At 34.6% G+C, this 17,219-nt stretch overlaps 1 protein-coding gene across 1 annotated transcript in view; it reads left to right on the top strand.

Moving 5' to 3' along the window:
- Positions 1 to 17,219, top strand: part of LOC149787903 (phospholipid-transporting ATPase ABCA3-like) — a 162,951-nt gene that overhangs the window by 63,464 nt on the left and 82,268 nt on the right. The window contains exons 3-6 of the mRNA XM_089974151.1: positions 9,947 to 10,194; positions 13,097 to 13,334; positions 14,650 to 14,823; positions 16,895 to 17,076. Coding sequence (XP_089830277.1) covers positions 9,947 to 10,194; positions 13,097 to 13,334; positions 14,650 to 14,823; positions 16,895 to 17,076 — 842 coding nt within the window. The remainder of the gene's footprint in view (positions 1 to 9,946; positions 10,195 to 13,096; positions 13,335 to 14,649; positions 14,824 to 16,894; positions 17,077 to 17,219) is intronic.

Raw genomic sequence — 17,219 nt, 5'->3', positions numbered from 1 at the left:
GAAGACGGATTAATATCAAAGTATTTCGCAGCAGAACGTATCGAACGAAATATAATTACCTCGCCAGTTTCTGTGTTTGTGGAATTTACCGCCCTCTTTCCGATTGTTTTACATCTTCCAGTATTACCACGTGCAGAGTTCACGCTTTGTGTGACAACACGAAGGTTGGATAAGGAGTTGTTCTGAGGATCCCCGTCAACATGATCAATAACAAGATCATCTTTGATCACTCCGAAGCAACACTCATACGTGAATCGATGGCACAGATATCTTTTCTTCCCAACTGTACATCTAAGATATCCAGTATTAGAAACAACGCCAACGTCTCTTCAACCTGCAGTGTCTGATCATGCCATTACGATCTGATTCATAGTCTGTTATTGTGGGATGTGGGACAAATATATTTTGCTCCATATATGCAATAATATTATTTGTTCAAATCATTGTTTGTCTGAAATCTTAATATATAATCCTCCACGGATTTTATAGCGTTTTCACTATTATTAATTTTTTTGTCATAATATCTTTCAAGTTCTCTGAACCGTTTTCCACCGCACTTTCCACATAATCCTGTTTTTTCTCGCACCCCAACACCACATCGCAGACACGGTATTGGTCCTTGACTTCCTCGTCGTATACTTTGTAAGTGCATCCAACAAAATTCCTTTCTGCAGGATTTGTTGCATCGATTTGCTGAGCCGATCATCAACCATTTGCATTGAGACATTGTATATATATATAATTTCTTTATTTAAATATTTGTTTTAATTATATGAATGAGTTTGAGAGATTATCCCAAACTAGGCCTGTTAAATATAAATTCAACCTCGACAGATTATCTCCAGACTTGCCAGTACGAGATATGGTTGATCCGAAAAATAAAAGTTTGATCAATAAAATTCACGCCAAGAAAGAATTTTACATGGATGGTGCATCTCATACATGGTCAACGTTCAAGATTATACGCCTTGACTCTGTCAAGGAAGCTGTCAAGGACGCCACAATGAATGACAAGCGAGCGGCAACTATCATTAACTACATCGCTGAGTATGAGGGCAATCAAAAATATTTCTTCAGAGTAAAATTTATTGTATTAACAGAAACAGGTAGTTGGATTATCCGTGACAAATATGATCCTGTCCTTGGCAATAATAAAATTGCCATATTAAGTAAAAATTCCAGACCAGGTCTATTGACGGGTATTGACAAACCGTATTATGAGCGAGCGTATCCTGTAACAGCGGTTATTTATGGAATCTATGAGATAAATAAAAAACCCAACGTTGATAAACTGACACCCATGACATTTTCAAGGTTAAATTGTGTAGCCGAGCGAGTAATAGAACACTTTACAAACGCGATGCGTGGAAATGGATTAACTGATTTAAGACGTGAAAAAATAAACTCGTGGGCTGATTCAGTTAAGGATACCGGTGCTACAATAAAAGATGTTGCTGAGTTAGGAAAAATATTAAAATTTCCAATAACCGTAGCGACAATAACGGGAGAAATACTGAACGAATCGAAATATAAATCGAAAGGAGCTCCAATAAATATTATTGATCATAACGCGCACGCATGGACCAGCGGAGTAACAATATTTCCACGTGATCGAACTATTAGATTTTACCCCCCAGATAATCAGATAATTCTGGGGCAGATATGTTTGATTTTATCAACGAAATAAGTAAAAACAATCCTGTATCGGTATGGTTATTTAAAAGTAATGAGGAAGGTGAATTTGATCAGTTTGTTAGACCAAACGGTGAAATATATCGAACAGAATCTCTCCATGACGAGATGAAAAATCTCGCGGAGAAGTTTTTCACGGAAAATACTGACAAATTACTAACTAATTGCTTCACCGTTCCATCTGTTGCGGCTCATTTCGCTAGAGAAAGAAATTCATGGAAACCAACACGATTTGATTTACTTGAAGATGTACGCGCAAGTTACGTCGAATACGGACATGGCGGATTGTGGAATACCAAGTATAATTACAACGATGTTATTTCGGTTGATATGGTTGCATGTTATCCAGGAAGTTTTCTAGGATAAGGAGATCGTTCTGTATACTTTAAAAGATTCGGTCACCCTACAAACGAGATGACGCGAGTGGCAATTAATGGACCATTACCTGATTTTGATCTGACTGGATTCGCTTGTGTTGAATCGTTCGAGCTTAAGGAAGATCTTCACAAGATTTGTTATGTTTGGTTTGGCAGACATTTTTGTGAAAAACGTTGGGCGCCTATAGTGTTATTACAATATATGCTAGATTGTGCGGTACTGACATCGTTGGTGGTTAGTGAGGCAATTATATCATATCATGCACAGACCGAAGTCTGGTTGCCCATGTCAGATTCTATCAGTGCTGATGAAATTATTAGCGAGTTTAAGGAAAAATGTCCTGGTGTTTCCGAAGATGATATTATCAAAGAAGCTCCTAAAATTCTCGAGATTAAACTCAAAAACGCAAAAGATCTCGGTAGAAAAATTATAGGTAAATTTACTGAAGGTGGTGCATATGATCATAAAAGACGTCACACACGATTAATTTTAGATGATGCCGAGTACGATTTTATAATCACTGATACAACAGCGAGAAATATATTTGTAAATCGAGAAAGTGTTTATTTATCCGACGGAACAAAATTGGGTACGATCGTTAGTTATATAAATGATATCTCCCCACAGTATACTCATCTAAGATCTTCCATGTTGGCTTATGTTTCCATAAATTTATTATCGATGATTAATAGATTTCCTGAGACCGCAGTCAGAGTCGCAACAGATTCGTTTTATATTTCGAGTAAATATTTAGAGTCTGTTATGAAATTTACAAGTAATGATGAACGATGGAGTTCGTGGAGAATAAAAAAGGAAATATTACACAATTATACAGAATCAGCAGATGTTCCGATGAGACATTTTTATCGTAATTGTAATAAAATATCAGAAATATCGAAAGCGCCATCGTTGAGTGATCCAATAACTAGATATAAGACAGTATATCTCAATGGACCTGGTGGATGCGGCAAAACGACTCGAGCGATTAATGTTTTCAAAATTCAGATATGATCGTGCTGACACCCACACATAGACTTGCACGGGAGATAAAACAACGGCAAGTACAATCGTGCACGTATCATAGTTTCTTTCGGTGGCGCGGGGATACATGGACTCCTGAGCGAATGGGAGAAAAATATATACCTAAAATAATTATTTGGGACGAGATATGTACGGTGTCATTGGATACATTAAAAATGTTTCTTGATTGGTTGCTGACGAAAAATACCGCTATAATAATGTGTGGCGATCATGGTCAACCGCCGCCTTTTGTTGGACCATCTCCACATGATTGGTTAAAAAATTTCGTTGATTATTACGAAGAAATAGACGATGATTATAGAGCTCTTGATGCAAATTTAAAGGAATTTAAAAAATTAATCAGATTACAATCAAACAAAATTCAGTGTGAAATAATACGCGGAGTAATCTCAGAGGCTTCAATGAGTGATTTTTTAAATTTATGGAGACCCAACGATTTGATCGTAGCAAGCAGAAAAATAATCAGAGACGATTTACAACAGCAGTTATTTCAGCTGCATAAAGAAAAATATTCTGAATTACCCGTACCGTTATGTTATAGACCATCAGATACACGAAAACAGAATATTAATATTGATATTCCAGGACAGACTGAGAATCCAAATCTCGTATTAAATGATATTGTCGCTGTTGATATCAGTGTGATCGATGATGCATTACGCGCTGACAAATCTCCATGGGTGTTGGGATACGCTATGACGATCCACTCGTCTCAGGGATTAACTATTTCTGACACACGAGTCTGGATTGTAGACGATCACATCGAGTGGTCAAATTTAGTCTATTTAGCGGTATCGAGGGTCAGAAAAATATCTCGATTACTTAGAATTATAATTCCTGAAATCGTTAATAAATTTAACTTCATTGATGATGATATAATAAGAAAAAAATTAATCGGATACAAACAATCTGATAAAAAAAATAAACGCGACTTTGATCTTGATGTTGAATTTATTATTGAGTTAAAACAGCAGCAGAATAATAATTGCGCAAGTTGCAATTGTATAACGCTGTGGAGGTATTCGATTAATGATTCAAGACAATTTACCGTAGACAGAAAAGATAATAGTCGCGGTCATACACGAGAAAATACCATGTTGACCTGTCTCGAGTGTAATCGACGTAGAGGCGCTAGTGCTAGTTAAGTGATCGCGGTGGTAGTTGTGTATCCGTGGGAATTATTTGTAGTTGTTCACGTACAAATCCACGTTGAGGAGCAGCCGAATCTAGTCTGTACATTGCAGGTCTACCTGGCGATCTTGTAACGGTGGATATTTTGTGTGTGGTAACACTCCAAATAGGATCAGTCGCTCTCGCGCTACCACCTTCAAGTTCACCCGGTTCATATAAATATCTAACTGTAACATCACCCAATATTTTTTGTTTTTCAAGATCCTTTCGTTGTATTGGTATATTTTTTTGTGACTGCGCTAATGGGTTTCATGTTGGTTGTTCATGTTATCTCGCTATTTAATGCAGCTATCACGCTTGGTAATCTTGCAACCCATTCACGAGATCTTTTATCTTGAATAAATTCCTTCGCATATTGATATCCAAATAATCGCTCAGCAAGTGTTCGATTAAATCGCTCAACAATTGCCTGATCACGGTGAATTGCAGTATGACCTCATCGTATTTTGGTATTATGTCGTTTCATCAACGATGATACTGGACCAAGAAATTCCTTACCAGGATCAACCTGTAGCAGCTGTGGCCATCGTAGACCATTTTGTGGTCCACCACCTCGTTGATAAATTCGTTCAAACGCATCGGCTACTTCAGATGATGTTTTCGTTGATAGCGGCACTGCCTCTTTATATCTACTTGCAACATCAACTACAGTTAACGCGTACTTGTACGTTTTTCCACGCACAGTATCATGTGGTAAAAACAGAATATCTGCTTGATGAACTTCATTAGGAACACTAACATCGAAATACGCGTACTGAATTCGTTTCGGTGGTGGTAGACAAATTTGCCATATTGCCTGTTTGGATAACCACGCTTTAGCAGTAGAATGTTTAACCGCTGCTGCATCAGCAAGTTTACCAATGGCTGCTTTGCCTCTCCAATATCCTCTTGGTGAATAATAAATTAATTCCATTATTAATTACCAGCCCCAAACGCTAATTTACCTTTCATCGCAGATCTTACTAACCAATTAGATAATGAGTCTCTAATATTTTTATTTTTTAAAGAATTTAACGCGTGAATTAATTTCACATCTGCAATATGTCTGTCTTGTAGATTTTTACTCTTATAAGCTACATCATGAATATGACAAGCTCGATCAATAGCGTTTACTGGTTCCTCGCCTGGTTTTGGTTGATCCTGATTATCAAGTCTGATATCGAGTCGAGTACGAGGACCGCAATAATTATATCCTGGTAGATGTTTTTCTCCTGGGTATTTAGCCCATGGAGTACCTGGAAACTTTGACATCAAATTAGCAATATCACCACCGCGCTTATTAGGTAAAAACGAAAATTTCTTTCTACCGCATACAGAACATTTTCCACCATACGCTATTTTTTTTATTTTTTGTTATAACTGTAGCTAAATCAGTAGTCGGAGTTTTAACTCTACAGCGTAAACAATATAAATTCATGTTATAATATATATGGATATAATTGATTTCTCAGCGACAAGAAAACGAGAACCTGTTAAGCATCATCCTGCGCTATCGAATTCCATCAGAATGATTATCATAGGACCATCTGGATCGGGTAAGACGCAATTATTACTTAATCTGATAATGAGATGGCTGAAATGGGATAAGTTGTATTTGGTAGCACCATCCGCTGATGATCAACGATGTTATGAAGTATTAAAAGATTTTAACGAAAACGCGCGATTACTGGACGAAGATAATGATGTTATAAAGTTTATAACAGATATTGATGAAGCACCGTCCGTTGATGTTTTAGACGGATTTATTAATAATTTAGTTGTGTATGATGATGTGATGCTAGATAAACAATCAAATCCAGCCAGGATATTTTCTCGCGGCAGACATAAAAATACAGATGTTATCTATGTTACTCAACGATATACACAAAATACCAAAAGTAATTAGGGACAATTGTAATATTTTAGTTGTGTTTAATGGCGTAGACACACACACGCTGCGAAATATTCATCAAACTTGGTGCAGCGGTGACATGGATATAATTAAATTCAGAAATTTCTTTTCACGAGCGCAAGCTACTCCGCATGGAGTTATAACAATAAATTTACATGATCCTAGAACAAGATATCGTGTGGGTCTTGATAAAATATTTGGATAAATTAATAAATTTAATTAAAAAGATATCATTAATATAATGAACAACTGTGCGTGGTTAATTCAAGGAACAACAGATAAATGCAACAAAAGGTGTCGTGGAGAATATTGCAGAAAACATAATTATATTTTAAAGAAAAATCCTCATGCTGGTTCACGAAGTTGTGTTGGATGTAACAACGGCGTTAGAGGATTATATCAGATTTGTGAAAATTGCGGTGGAGGTCGATACAGAAGTTTGATGAACTATTACAGAAAAAGAAAGAACATAAATCCAAAACCACCATCAGAACTTGAATATTACTTGAAACATAGAACAAATTCCCAGGACTCAGATGAAGATTCCCAAGATTGATAGCAGCAGAGAGGGTTCGTCTACAATTCTGTTTGGGACAAACAATAATCGTAGACGTGGTACTGACCTCTATGAAGGGTCACTATTTTTTTTTTTTTTGGGTCTAAACACAAGGGCGACCATTCCCTTAAGTGGTCTGTTCACCCTCTCTGCTGCTAAGAAAAATAGGTTTGAGAAAAAGGTGTTCAATTTACTTCAACAAAATATTTTGTTAGAAAAAAAACTTACAGGTGTATCTGTAAGATAGTTGCAAATATCAGGCCAAGTCACTTCAGGCCATTTTGTTGGGTAATTTACCCAAATATTTGCTGAAAGTTTAAAATTATTAATTTCCACAACTTTTAAGTTTATGTAAATATCGTGCATTAGCATCGCTATCCAGCTTCTCTTTGTAAACGTAAGACATTGCAAAAATGGCCAACTGATCTTATGAACCTTGCATTTATATTAATTTTATAAATGAAAAGTGTACAATACACAAACTATATAACAAACAGGATTCAAACTGCCTTGACACTAATTGTCGTATATTGTCGTTTACACATGTACGTGACACGTACCACAGGAGTCTGACGTTTAATCAATAAAGTACGGTAAATCTCTGACATGAAATCAGCTTATCTTATCGGTAATATATTCTCCTTTCCTATTGTTTTTTCCCTTCTTCTCTCAATCATTTTCATCGTCATCATCATCATAAATAATATATCTCTCATATAAGTATCATATTTTCTTCTCAACTATTATTTTCTGTTATGAAAAAAAATATCAGTACAAACAACAGATAATTTTACCAGGTGGCAACCTCTAGAAAATCAATCAAACACAATGGATTCTAACAGAAAGGGTTTGTGACCGTAATGGTCAAAATAAAGGTTAATTCGGTGGATTGGATTCATGACATGATCGTCCGAGAGTTATGCGTACGTCACTGTCTTTTGAATGTATATGTGTAGTTTTTCAGTTTTCTTGCGTTTCTGAAGCGTGAGAAAAGTCGAATCGAGCCGAGGGTTGTGTTGGTCACGCTTGCACTTCTTGTGTTCATTTTTATTACCGACAAGATGATTTCATGTTGTCAGAGATTTCGCCGTACTTTGTTGATAAAAAGTCAGACTCCTGTGCACGTACACACCACTATCACCCTTATCAACCTAAAATATATTACGTCTTTAACAATATTCAACAGACACATTCGTGGTTTTATGTCCTGCTTTTACAGAAGACTATGCTTCACTTCTGAACAGAAAACAGAAATAATAAACAAAATACAGGTAAACTAAAATGATTTGCATATCGAACATAACTAACGCTACTGTACTGTTACTAAGGAATTGTTTTCACCTCCGCAATATGGCGGAAAGTAGGTCGCTATGCTTGTGACGTCATGCCGACCCAACCTGACTACCATGTCATGCGGTCTACCTCGGTAATACTGTAAGAGTGCATAACACGGTTTCCGAACCATTGCTATGAGCGACAGGCTAACACGGTATGTGCCGCGAAATACAAAATTGAATTTTTTTCTTCTTTTTCTTTTTTTACTTAGGGCAATTCAATCGCAATGTAGCAATGTGTAAAATATCCAGCTGGTAATTTCTATAAATAATCATTGTGAAAATTAACTAAATATACACATGCAATACTAGCTCATGCTGGTTTGGATATTCCAACAAAAATTGTGGGTTTTGTGGGCTTTGCTAGCACTGATGGTTTTGTGGACGTTGTGGGTTTTATGGGCGTTTTGTATTTTGTGGGCGTTTTGTATTTTGTGGGCGTTGTGGGTTTTGTTGGATTTGTGGGTTTTGTAGGCTTTGTTAGTTGTGGGTTTTGTCAAGAGTATATAAGGCTTTGTGGGCTGTTTGAGGGGTTTCAGTCAGCTTGCAGCCATCAAACTAGGTACATCACAGTTATTGAGTTTTATTATTTGTTTTATTATTTTGTTTTGTTTTGTTTATTAGAGAGTTATGCAACTTTAGGCAATATTTTGGACAGTAAATTTTTTTTAAAGTTTATTTAAGTACAAATTAAATTTTATGTAAGTTATTTTTTTATTATTTTTTTCCTTCTAAATTATATGCATTCTAGTCATTTCTAATTTATTTTACAAGCAAACTAGATATTGTTTTATCATTTGTTATTTGAAATTCAGTTATATGGTCAAGTGAGTGTTGTCCTCACAGACCAATACTTTTATTCATTTCTTTATTTATTTTCTTTATTTAATTAGTTTTATGAAGCTAAAGACATACAGAGACGTTTCTCTATATTACAAATATATAATTACTTCTTCTTAAATTATAGGTCCAACAAAGTTATAATGGAAAAAAAATGTCTAAGTCATTGTGAGTGCTTTCCTCAATGACTTAACATTCTAAATTCAATTCAACAATACTTGATTATTCTAGCCATCTATGAAACATAAGTTACGTGTCTATTTTATAATTTACTAGTTGTCTAAGTCATTGTGAATGCTTTCCTCACCGACTTGACATTCTAAATTCAATTCAACAGTACTTGATTATTCTAGCAATCTAAAAAAAAAATGTAAGTTAAGTTTGTATTTTATAATGTATTAGTTGCCTAAGTCATTTGAGTGTTTTCCTCACCGACTTGACAGCCAATTTACTTCCATCTATACCAGTTCACTTCAAATAAGTATTACACTATAGTTGAAGTGTAAAGTCAAGCAAGTATTTTCTTGCAGATTTTTACATTTCACAATTACAATCAAGTCATAGTTTCTCTTCTGTAGTAAACTTAGTTGCAACTAATTCCACAGATTGTAACTCTTATTTAATTTTCATTCATCATAAGAAATAATATAATGAACTAATAGTATAGTGCTAATGTGTACCCTGACCTTGCATGAAATTATCATATACCATACTGTACCTAGAAACAATGATAGTATTTTGGCTTAGTACAAAAACAACGAGACTGTCATGGTTATGAACTGACTTTATTATACGTTTCTTAATAAATGAATCATCTTGTGTTATGGTATAAAAGAAATCAAGAGTTCGAGTTTACTCCATTCTTCCCCTTCTTAGTCAGCTGATAAGAAGCATACTCATCCCTGGTGCGATACTCCAAGATAGTCTCATCAGGACCTAGCTTGGCCTTTACAATATATATATATAATGTCATACTAAAATACAAGTTTTATTAATGAAGTCCATTTTTTCCAATCATTGCAGATTATTATGATACTGGATTTCTTGCACTGAAGTACCATCTGGATATGGCAATCATAGAAACGGTAACAGGAAATACGACATTGAATACCCCTGTTGCCATGCAAAAAATGCCATATCCACCTCATCTACGTGATGTGTTGATCAGTGTGCTCCAGTCCAATCTTCCCCTCTTCATTGTTCTCAGCTTCATCTTGAATGCACTCCAGATCACCAAGAACATTGCTTATGAGAAGGAAAATAAACTTAAGGTGAAATAAGAGAGTAATTGCTGTTCATCAGTTCCTCGCCTTGATTGTCAGTTGCAACTTTTAACCTCTGCCATCCATAGGCTGTAAAAGATTGGCAGCTTTGAATCAAGCCACAGTAAAACATAGATCATGTCCTAAAGTATATTAAATCTAGTCCATAATTAATTTCAGTGTTATGAATTTCCTAGTCGATAAAAAAAAATGTTATGAATTTCCTTGTATATGATAAACTCCAGAGTTATGAATTTCCTTGTCTATGATAAACTCCAGAGTTATGAATTTCCTTGTCTGTAATAAACTCCAGAGTTATGAATTTCCTTGTCTGTAATAAATCCCATTGTAATGCATTTCCTTGTCTGTAATAAACCCCATTGTTATGAATTTCCTTGTCTGTAATAAACCTCATTGTTATGAATTTCCTTGTCTATGATAAACTCCAGAGTTATGAATTTCCTTGTCTGTAATAACCCCCATTGTTATGAATTATCTTGTCTGTAATAAACCCCATTGTTATGAATTTCCTTGTCTGTAATAAACCCCATTGTTATGAATTTCCTTGTCTATAGTAAACCCCAGTGTTATGAATTTCCTTGTCTATAGTAAACCCCAGTGTTATGAATTTCCTTGTCTATAACAAATATCAGTGTTGTGAATTTCCTTTTCTATAATAAGCCCAGAGTCATGAATTTCATTGTCTATAATAACCCAAAGAGTTACGAATTTCATTATCTATACTAAACATCAGACTGTTATGAATCTCCTTTTCTATAATAAACCACAGTCATGAATTCTCTTGTCTGTAATAAATCTCAGCATTATCAATTTCCTTTTCTGTAATAAACCACAGAGTTAGGAATTCCCTATTCTATAAAAAAAAAATACCAGTGCTGTGAATTTCCTGGTCTATAATAATATTCTATCAGTAAAATCCAAAATGCTTGACATTTGAAATCCATTTATATGATAAAACCTTGCATTCAATAATAGGTCACAGACTGGTATCAAAATAGTTGAGAAATGATCAGTTTCACAACATCCTATAGTTATATTTATTGTACACATCTGACAAATAAACATTGAAAGTTTTTGATTCACAATATCCTATAACAGATCTAATGTCATCTGATATAAAGTCCAAGAATTTGTCCTCATTGTCTGATAAAGTTCTGAAATCCTCCATCATTGTCTAGTTATCGTAAATATCATATGTTTCCTCAGCTTCATTGTCATTTGTGGATGCTTAATGTTGAGACTGAGCTAGGGTCTTTACAGTGAGTGAAATCTATTCAAGTCTGCAACTGAACACGTGTCATTTGTGTGGCAACATCACAGGGTGTTCAAATGATCACCCGCTGTTACATGGCACTGAGCAAGCATCAGACTTGTGGCTTGATCAAAGGTTTGACATGTGGGGAAAAGAAGGTATGAGATTACGGTCAAACATACACTGGTAAGATGTAGAACATGACTTGGCAATGAACAAGTACATGTATTAAATTTGCAGCTCTTTCAAAAGGTTTATCAACTTGGAAAGAAAGTCAGTGCTGCCTTTACAAGCCAGAAAACCTGGGAAATATCTCTTTGAAATTAAATCTGACTTACAGATCAGGAAAATACAATTTAATGCAAAACTGTCTAATAATAATGAGAACTCCCATAAATTTGAATTCTTAGTCTGTCTTACATATGTAATAGTAAAATGGTTTGATATTTAGCACTTAAAAGATATAAAACTTATTAGGCAACATTTCAATGGTCTGTAATATTTCATATTAAAGAAGACATAGCTAAATTCAAATGTGATTTTATTTTACAAAAAGAACCAAGGCCCATGATCGGGTGAAATGAGGTGTTATCCAATAAGAAAAAAGTAACATTTTTTTCACACATGAAGCAATTGAAAACAAATTGCAATTACTGGGAATATTCTGACAATTTCCTTGTTTGCGTAAATCCTATCTTGCAAGTAAATTGTGACTGCTTTCTTTTTATCAGAATTTTCTAACACAGCACTGTATAATGGTGGAAGAATGAAACGTGATTGCACACCTTGCAGTATGAGCTCTAACAATAACGTCTAAAATTTAAATTTGATGCTCAGACAATTAGTGAATGATTGGATCACTTTTAAATTTTGACAAAGATTTCTAATTGGATCACTTTTAAATTTTGACAAAGATTTTCAAAGGCATCCATAAACTTGACAATGGTGCTCCAAAATTTGACATGGGCACTAAATAATAGGGCAGGGATTAGTTACCCCTCTATGTACGCATAGCTGTAACAATAATACTGTCTTCAGATTTAATCCACATTGTCATTTTTGATGTCATGATGTCCTGAGTGTAGTTAATTTGCAATAAATGTTGATCAAGATGGGGCTTGATTGCCCTAACCCATCCTACCAAATAAGGAGATAAATTGTGTCACAGTCCTCATGTTTAATTGACTCTGATTTGTTTGATCGATACCAACTTTTAACTGAACAAGTAATTGAGAATTACTTCCCTTCTTTACCTACAATCTATCATCAGCACTGAAGGAAGATTTCTGATCCTACTGAGATTGAAGATAAACAGGAAATTTATGTCCTCATTAATTTGATTGTTAGTCTTTAGATTTGGATGACTGTGTTCATTGTTTATATGCTGGTATGTGTGAGTCATTAAATACCAGAGTGGACAAAGGAAAGGGATTGATTTGATAGCTTTATTAAAATCTACAAACATTCAAATCCTGTTAAAACCATTTGATGAATGTTTAAATATGGAAATTTGTTTTTAAGTTTTGTTCTAAATGCAATGGCGTCAAGAACTTTTTCAATGACAGCTTGTAGACTTTATTGCTTTGCAAATCAGTTGACACTACTAGAAGTGTAATATGCTGCTTCTTTTGTTTCCAGGAATCAATGAAGATGATGGGTTTAAGTACCGTGATGTACTGGCTGTCCTGGTTTGTGAAATGTCTCATCTACCTTGCCATAGCTATGATATTCTATACACTGCTTCTGTGTATTCCAATTGGGTCCAAAGGAAAAGTGCTGAACTACACCCAGCCAACACTGTTCTATGTATTTCTTATTACCTACGCTTTGTCCCTCATCGCCTTCTGCTTTATGGTCAGCACATTCTTCAAGAAAGGTAAGTTTCTGTAATTGTTTTGAATTATTTCTTTTCATGGGCCAGGATGATTTTTAGAGCCCCGTGTAAGCAATAGGTAACCCTGTAGTAATTACCTTTTCCTTCTTTTTGTTTATCCATCTATTTGCCAGTCTATGTAAATTTTTTGGTAGCTTTTGTTGCTTATGCATACCAATTTCTTTTGACATAATTCACTGCCATTGCTACATCAACTGTCTTATACATGATGTGCCTTTCAAAGGGTTTCACCTTTTCAGCTTCGGTTTGAATTGATAAATTGTCAAGTTTCATAAGCAGTTTCTTATAGATAACACAGTTCAGACACCAGTCAACATATTTTGATGCAATTTTGGTGAGAGCTCTGTACTACAGACATTGTTGTGCTTCTTATCAGATAAAAATTGAGAGCATTCCCTTTTTTATATTTATGATTATATCACTCTGGAATTTTGTTTTGTTAGTATGAGTTGGCATCTCTAAATATTGTGTGGTGAGTTTTTAATAGCCAGGGTCTTTTCTAGGATATTTGATTGCAGGATTCACATGAATTTAAAATAAATTCTGCCCTAAAATCAACCGAATTCATGAATTTCTAAAAATATTGTGTGACGACTGTTTAATAGCCAGGGTCTCTTCTAGGATATGTGATTGGAGGATCCATGCTAATTTAAAAAAAAGTGTGCCAAAAAATCAACTGAATGCATGAATTTTTAAAATATTGTGTAGTCAGTAAAATATTGTGTGGTCAGTGTTTAATAAACAGAGTCTGTTGTATGACATGTGATTGCAGGATCCACGCTAATTTAAAATGAATGCATAAAAATTGCACATCCTAGGTTCAATCCCTACCTTATATTTCTTCGTTCAATCCCTTACATATTTAGAACAAAATTCCACCTTTATTTTAAATGGAGGAGAGAATTTCCACTCTTTGGTTTTTGGAGAGACTCCAAATAAGTGCATGTAAAGAGGCCATTTAGGGGTATTTTTTATTTTCTTAATTTTAAAAAATAGTGACACTTTTTTTGTCAGTTTCATGTCTTCACTTTGGTAGTTGCTTTTAACTAGCATTGGTTAGAAAATGTCAAATATGTAGATACATCTTGAAAGGGATTCATCTCAATGCCATGTACTTCCATTTTTAAATTGACTTGAATCAAAATCCTTTTAGTTAATGTAAATATCCATCCTTGAACTTTTATACTACCTATTTAGAACTAAGAAAATATTTAGTCACTCAGAATCCTCCCAAGAAATTTTGTTTCTTTCTAGATAAGTATGCTTGCTGTGAAAATCAGCTTGTTTATTTTTGCAGCAAATTCTGCGGCTTTTTCTGGAGGAATTCTATTCTTCCTGACTTACTTCCCTTTCTTCTTCCTGACGGATCAGTACGAGGACATGAGCCAGGGAGAAAAGATGGCAGCTTGTCTTCTGTCTAATATTGCCCTAGCATTTGGCTGTAACACCATTGCTATCTATGAAGGAACTGGTGAGCTTTCACTTATGAATACTGTAATTCATAAAATTTTGACATGAGTAAACAACAGACTGGTGTTTAATGGTACATTACTGTGTCGGAAAGGTTTTCTTATGTGGCAAGGCAATTAGGCAATATTTACATTTTTTTGTTGAGATTAAAAATTTTCATTAATACATTGTATCTGGAGATGTTGCCAGTATGTGTAAGTATGCACATCATGCCAAATTGTTATGAATCTACACAAATGGATAAACAGTAATGTGTGAGAACTGCAAATTAGTTAAAAGTTGCACATATGAAAATGCACTTGGTGCATTATATAATTTTTATTAACTGTTAAGATAAAAACTGAATAAAAAAAATCTAAAAAGTAAATAATAAGGGTACTTATTTGATCAAGATATTTATGTCCTGTCCGACATATTTAGATGCAGTTTAATAGAGAATGATGTCAGAGAATCCAGCTAATTGTTTATGACAGCAAAATATGTGTACTAGATGGGTTCTGCAATTCCCCATATTTCCACATGTGCAAACTTTGGTTCATATTTTGATGGTGATATTGTAGTCAAGTATTGCTGACAAAAAAGTTACTTGTACCTTTCATCTTCAAGTCAGTTCAGGCATAAATGTGAAAAGTCGATGGCAAAGTGCAGAAAGTTTAGGATGTAGTTGATTTCCTTGTCAAACGGAGAACATTAATTCTAAAATGATGTGTTATGCAAAGTTAGAGAACTCCCAAAGAAAAAACAAATTTTGATGCAATATTTTAGAAATCTTGGTTATCACAGTTCCTATGGTGACAACACAACACCAAGACGAACATATGTTGTCTAGTATTTGCAAAACCTTTGGGAATAAATTGGAAATCATCATTTGAAATTTAGAATGTCAACACTTGTACAGCATGCTGAATCACTTAATCACATCCATTTTGGAGCAGAGATATTCGTAAGACAGTACCTGTAAATAAAAAATTCAACAAAAAACAATAAAGAAACTTTCCCGACTTGTTGTAGCTGGCAAAGCTAGCTACACATATGCCTCCTCAGGTGGTGGACTGAAAGAGTTCTCAACACAGAACATTTTTTATACATAGAAATGGAACAGATTAAGCTCAGAAACAATGAACAGGTTAATGCTAATATCAGGATTTGATTTTGATTTCAGTAGAGAGAGTAGTAAGAAGGAGTGATTGGTATTTAAGTGTTGGGTAAATATAGAACTAATGCAGTATTCACTCCACTCCACCCACCTTCCCATGTTTTTCTAATCCCCATGTTTTGATGATCCACTCTTAATATAAAATCCTGGCATCATCACTCTGTCAATATTGTATTGTGTAATATTCTAGCAAAGTTAGTTTCTTTTGGTTAAATTGGATAATGTTTCAATTTAAGAATTGTATTGTCCTCAAGAAAAGAATCATTTGGCTCTGTTATATTATTTATTTACATTTAGCAAAATGTAATAAAACAATGATATAAACTAATGACATGCATGCAAATAAATTTCTTTTTACACTGTCATAGATATTTTTAATTCATGCTATGGGGACTCAGTATTTGATTTTGTATACTGTCTAGTCTTCATAGGGTTCCATGTTTTTATGACCAACAAGAAATTTGTTTGTAATATATATTGTTTAATGGCACATCAGCTGACTACAGGCTATTGGTGCAGACTTAAAGTTAAATTTAAAAAATGTAAAAAAAAAACTTTAACCCAGAGAATGATGATCCTTCTGTGGAAACAGTAGGAAATGTTCCTCAATCTACAAAGTTAAGAACCACTGAAAAATGTATTTTTGTGTGTGTGCAAAGTCACAATAATTGATAACTACTAAAAGAATTAATTGTAACTAACTTATGGCATAATGATATTGAACTATTGATTTCTATAGATGGCATCTGCAGGCATTAGTGATTTCTTAAATGAGTTAATGCTTCTTCAGATTCCCAGGTCTTCTCTTCATAGGGGCTAACAAGTGTCAATATCTGAAAAGGAAAGAGTAATCACATTACTGATTAAAAATGGTTTTATAGTATGCTTAAATTTGAACTAATATAAATATTTTCAGGGGAGGGAGCCCAGTGGAGCAATTTCTTCAGGCCTGGTACAGTGGATGACAATTTTTCCCTCCTTGATGCCATGGGCATGCTTCTGGTTGACACTGTGTTTTACATGGTCGTTGCCTGGTATGTGGACAATGTCCATCCAGGAGAATATGGTGTGGCACAGCCCTTCTACTTCCCTTTCATGGTATGTAAATATTACATCAGAATCACTGTTATCTTTGTCAGGGATCTCAGGCTATTGACACCATGAGTTTTTCACCAAGTATTCATTTCACATTCAAGATGCATACCACAGGTGAATTCACACTTTATGAATTAATAATAATG

This window comes from Sinohyriopsis cumingii, chromosome 11 (genome assembly GCF_028554795.1).
Source record: "Sinohyriopsis cumingii isolate HCF-2022 chromosome 11, ASM2855479v2, whole genome shotgun sequence".
In the NCBI taxonomy this organism is placed as follows: Eukaryota; Metazoa; Mollusca; class Bivalvia; order Unionida; family Unionidae; genus Sinohyriopsis; species Sinohyriopsis cumingii.
Note: the sequence above shows the minus strand (reverse complement) of the source record. Positions and strands in the feature narration are given on the sequence as shown.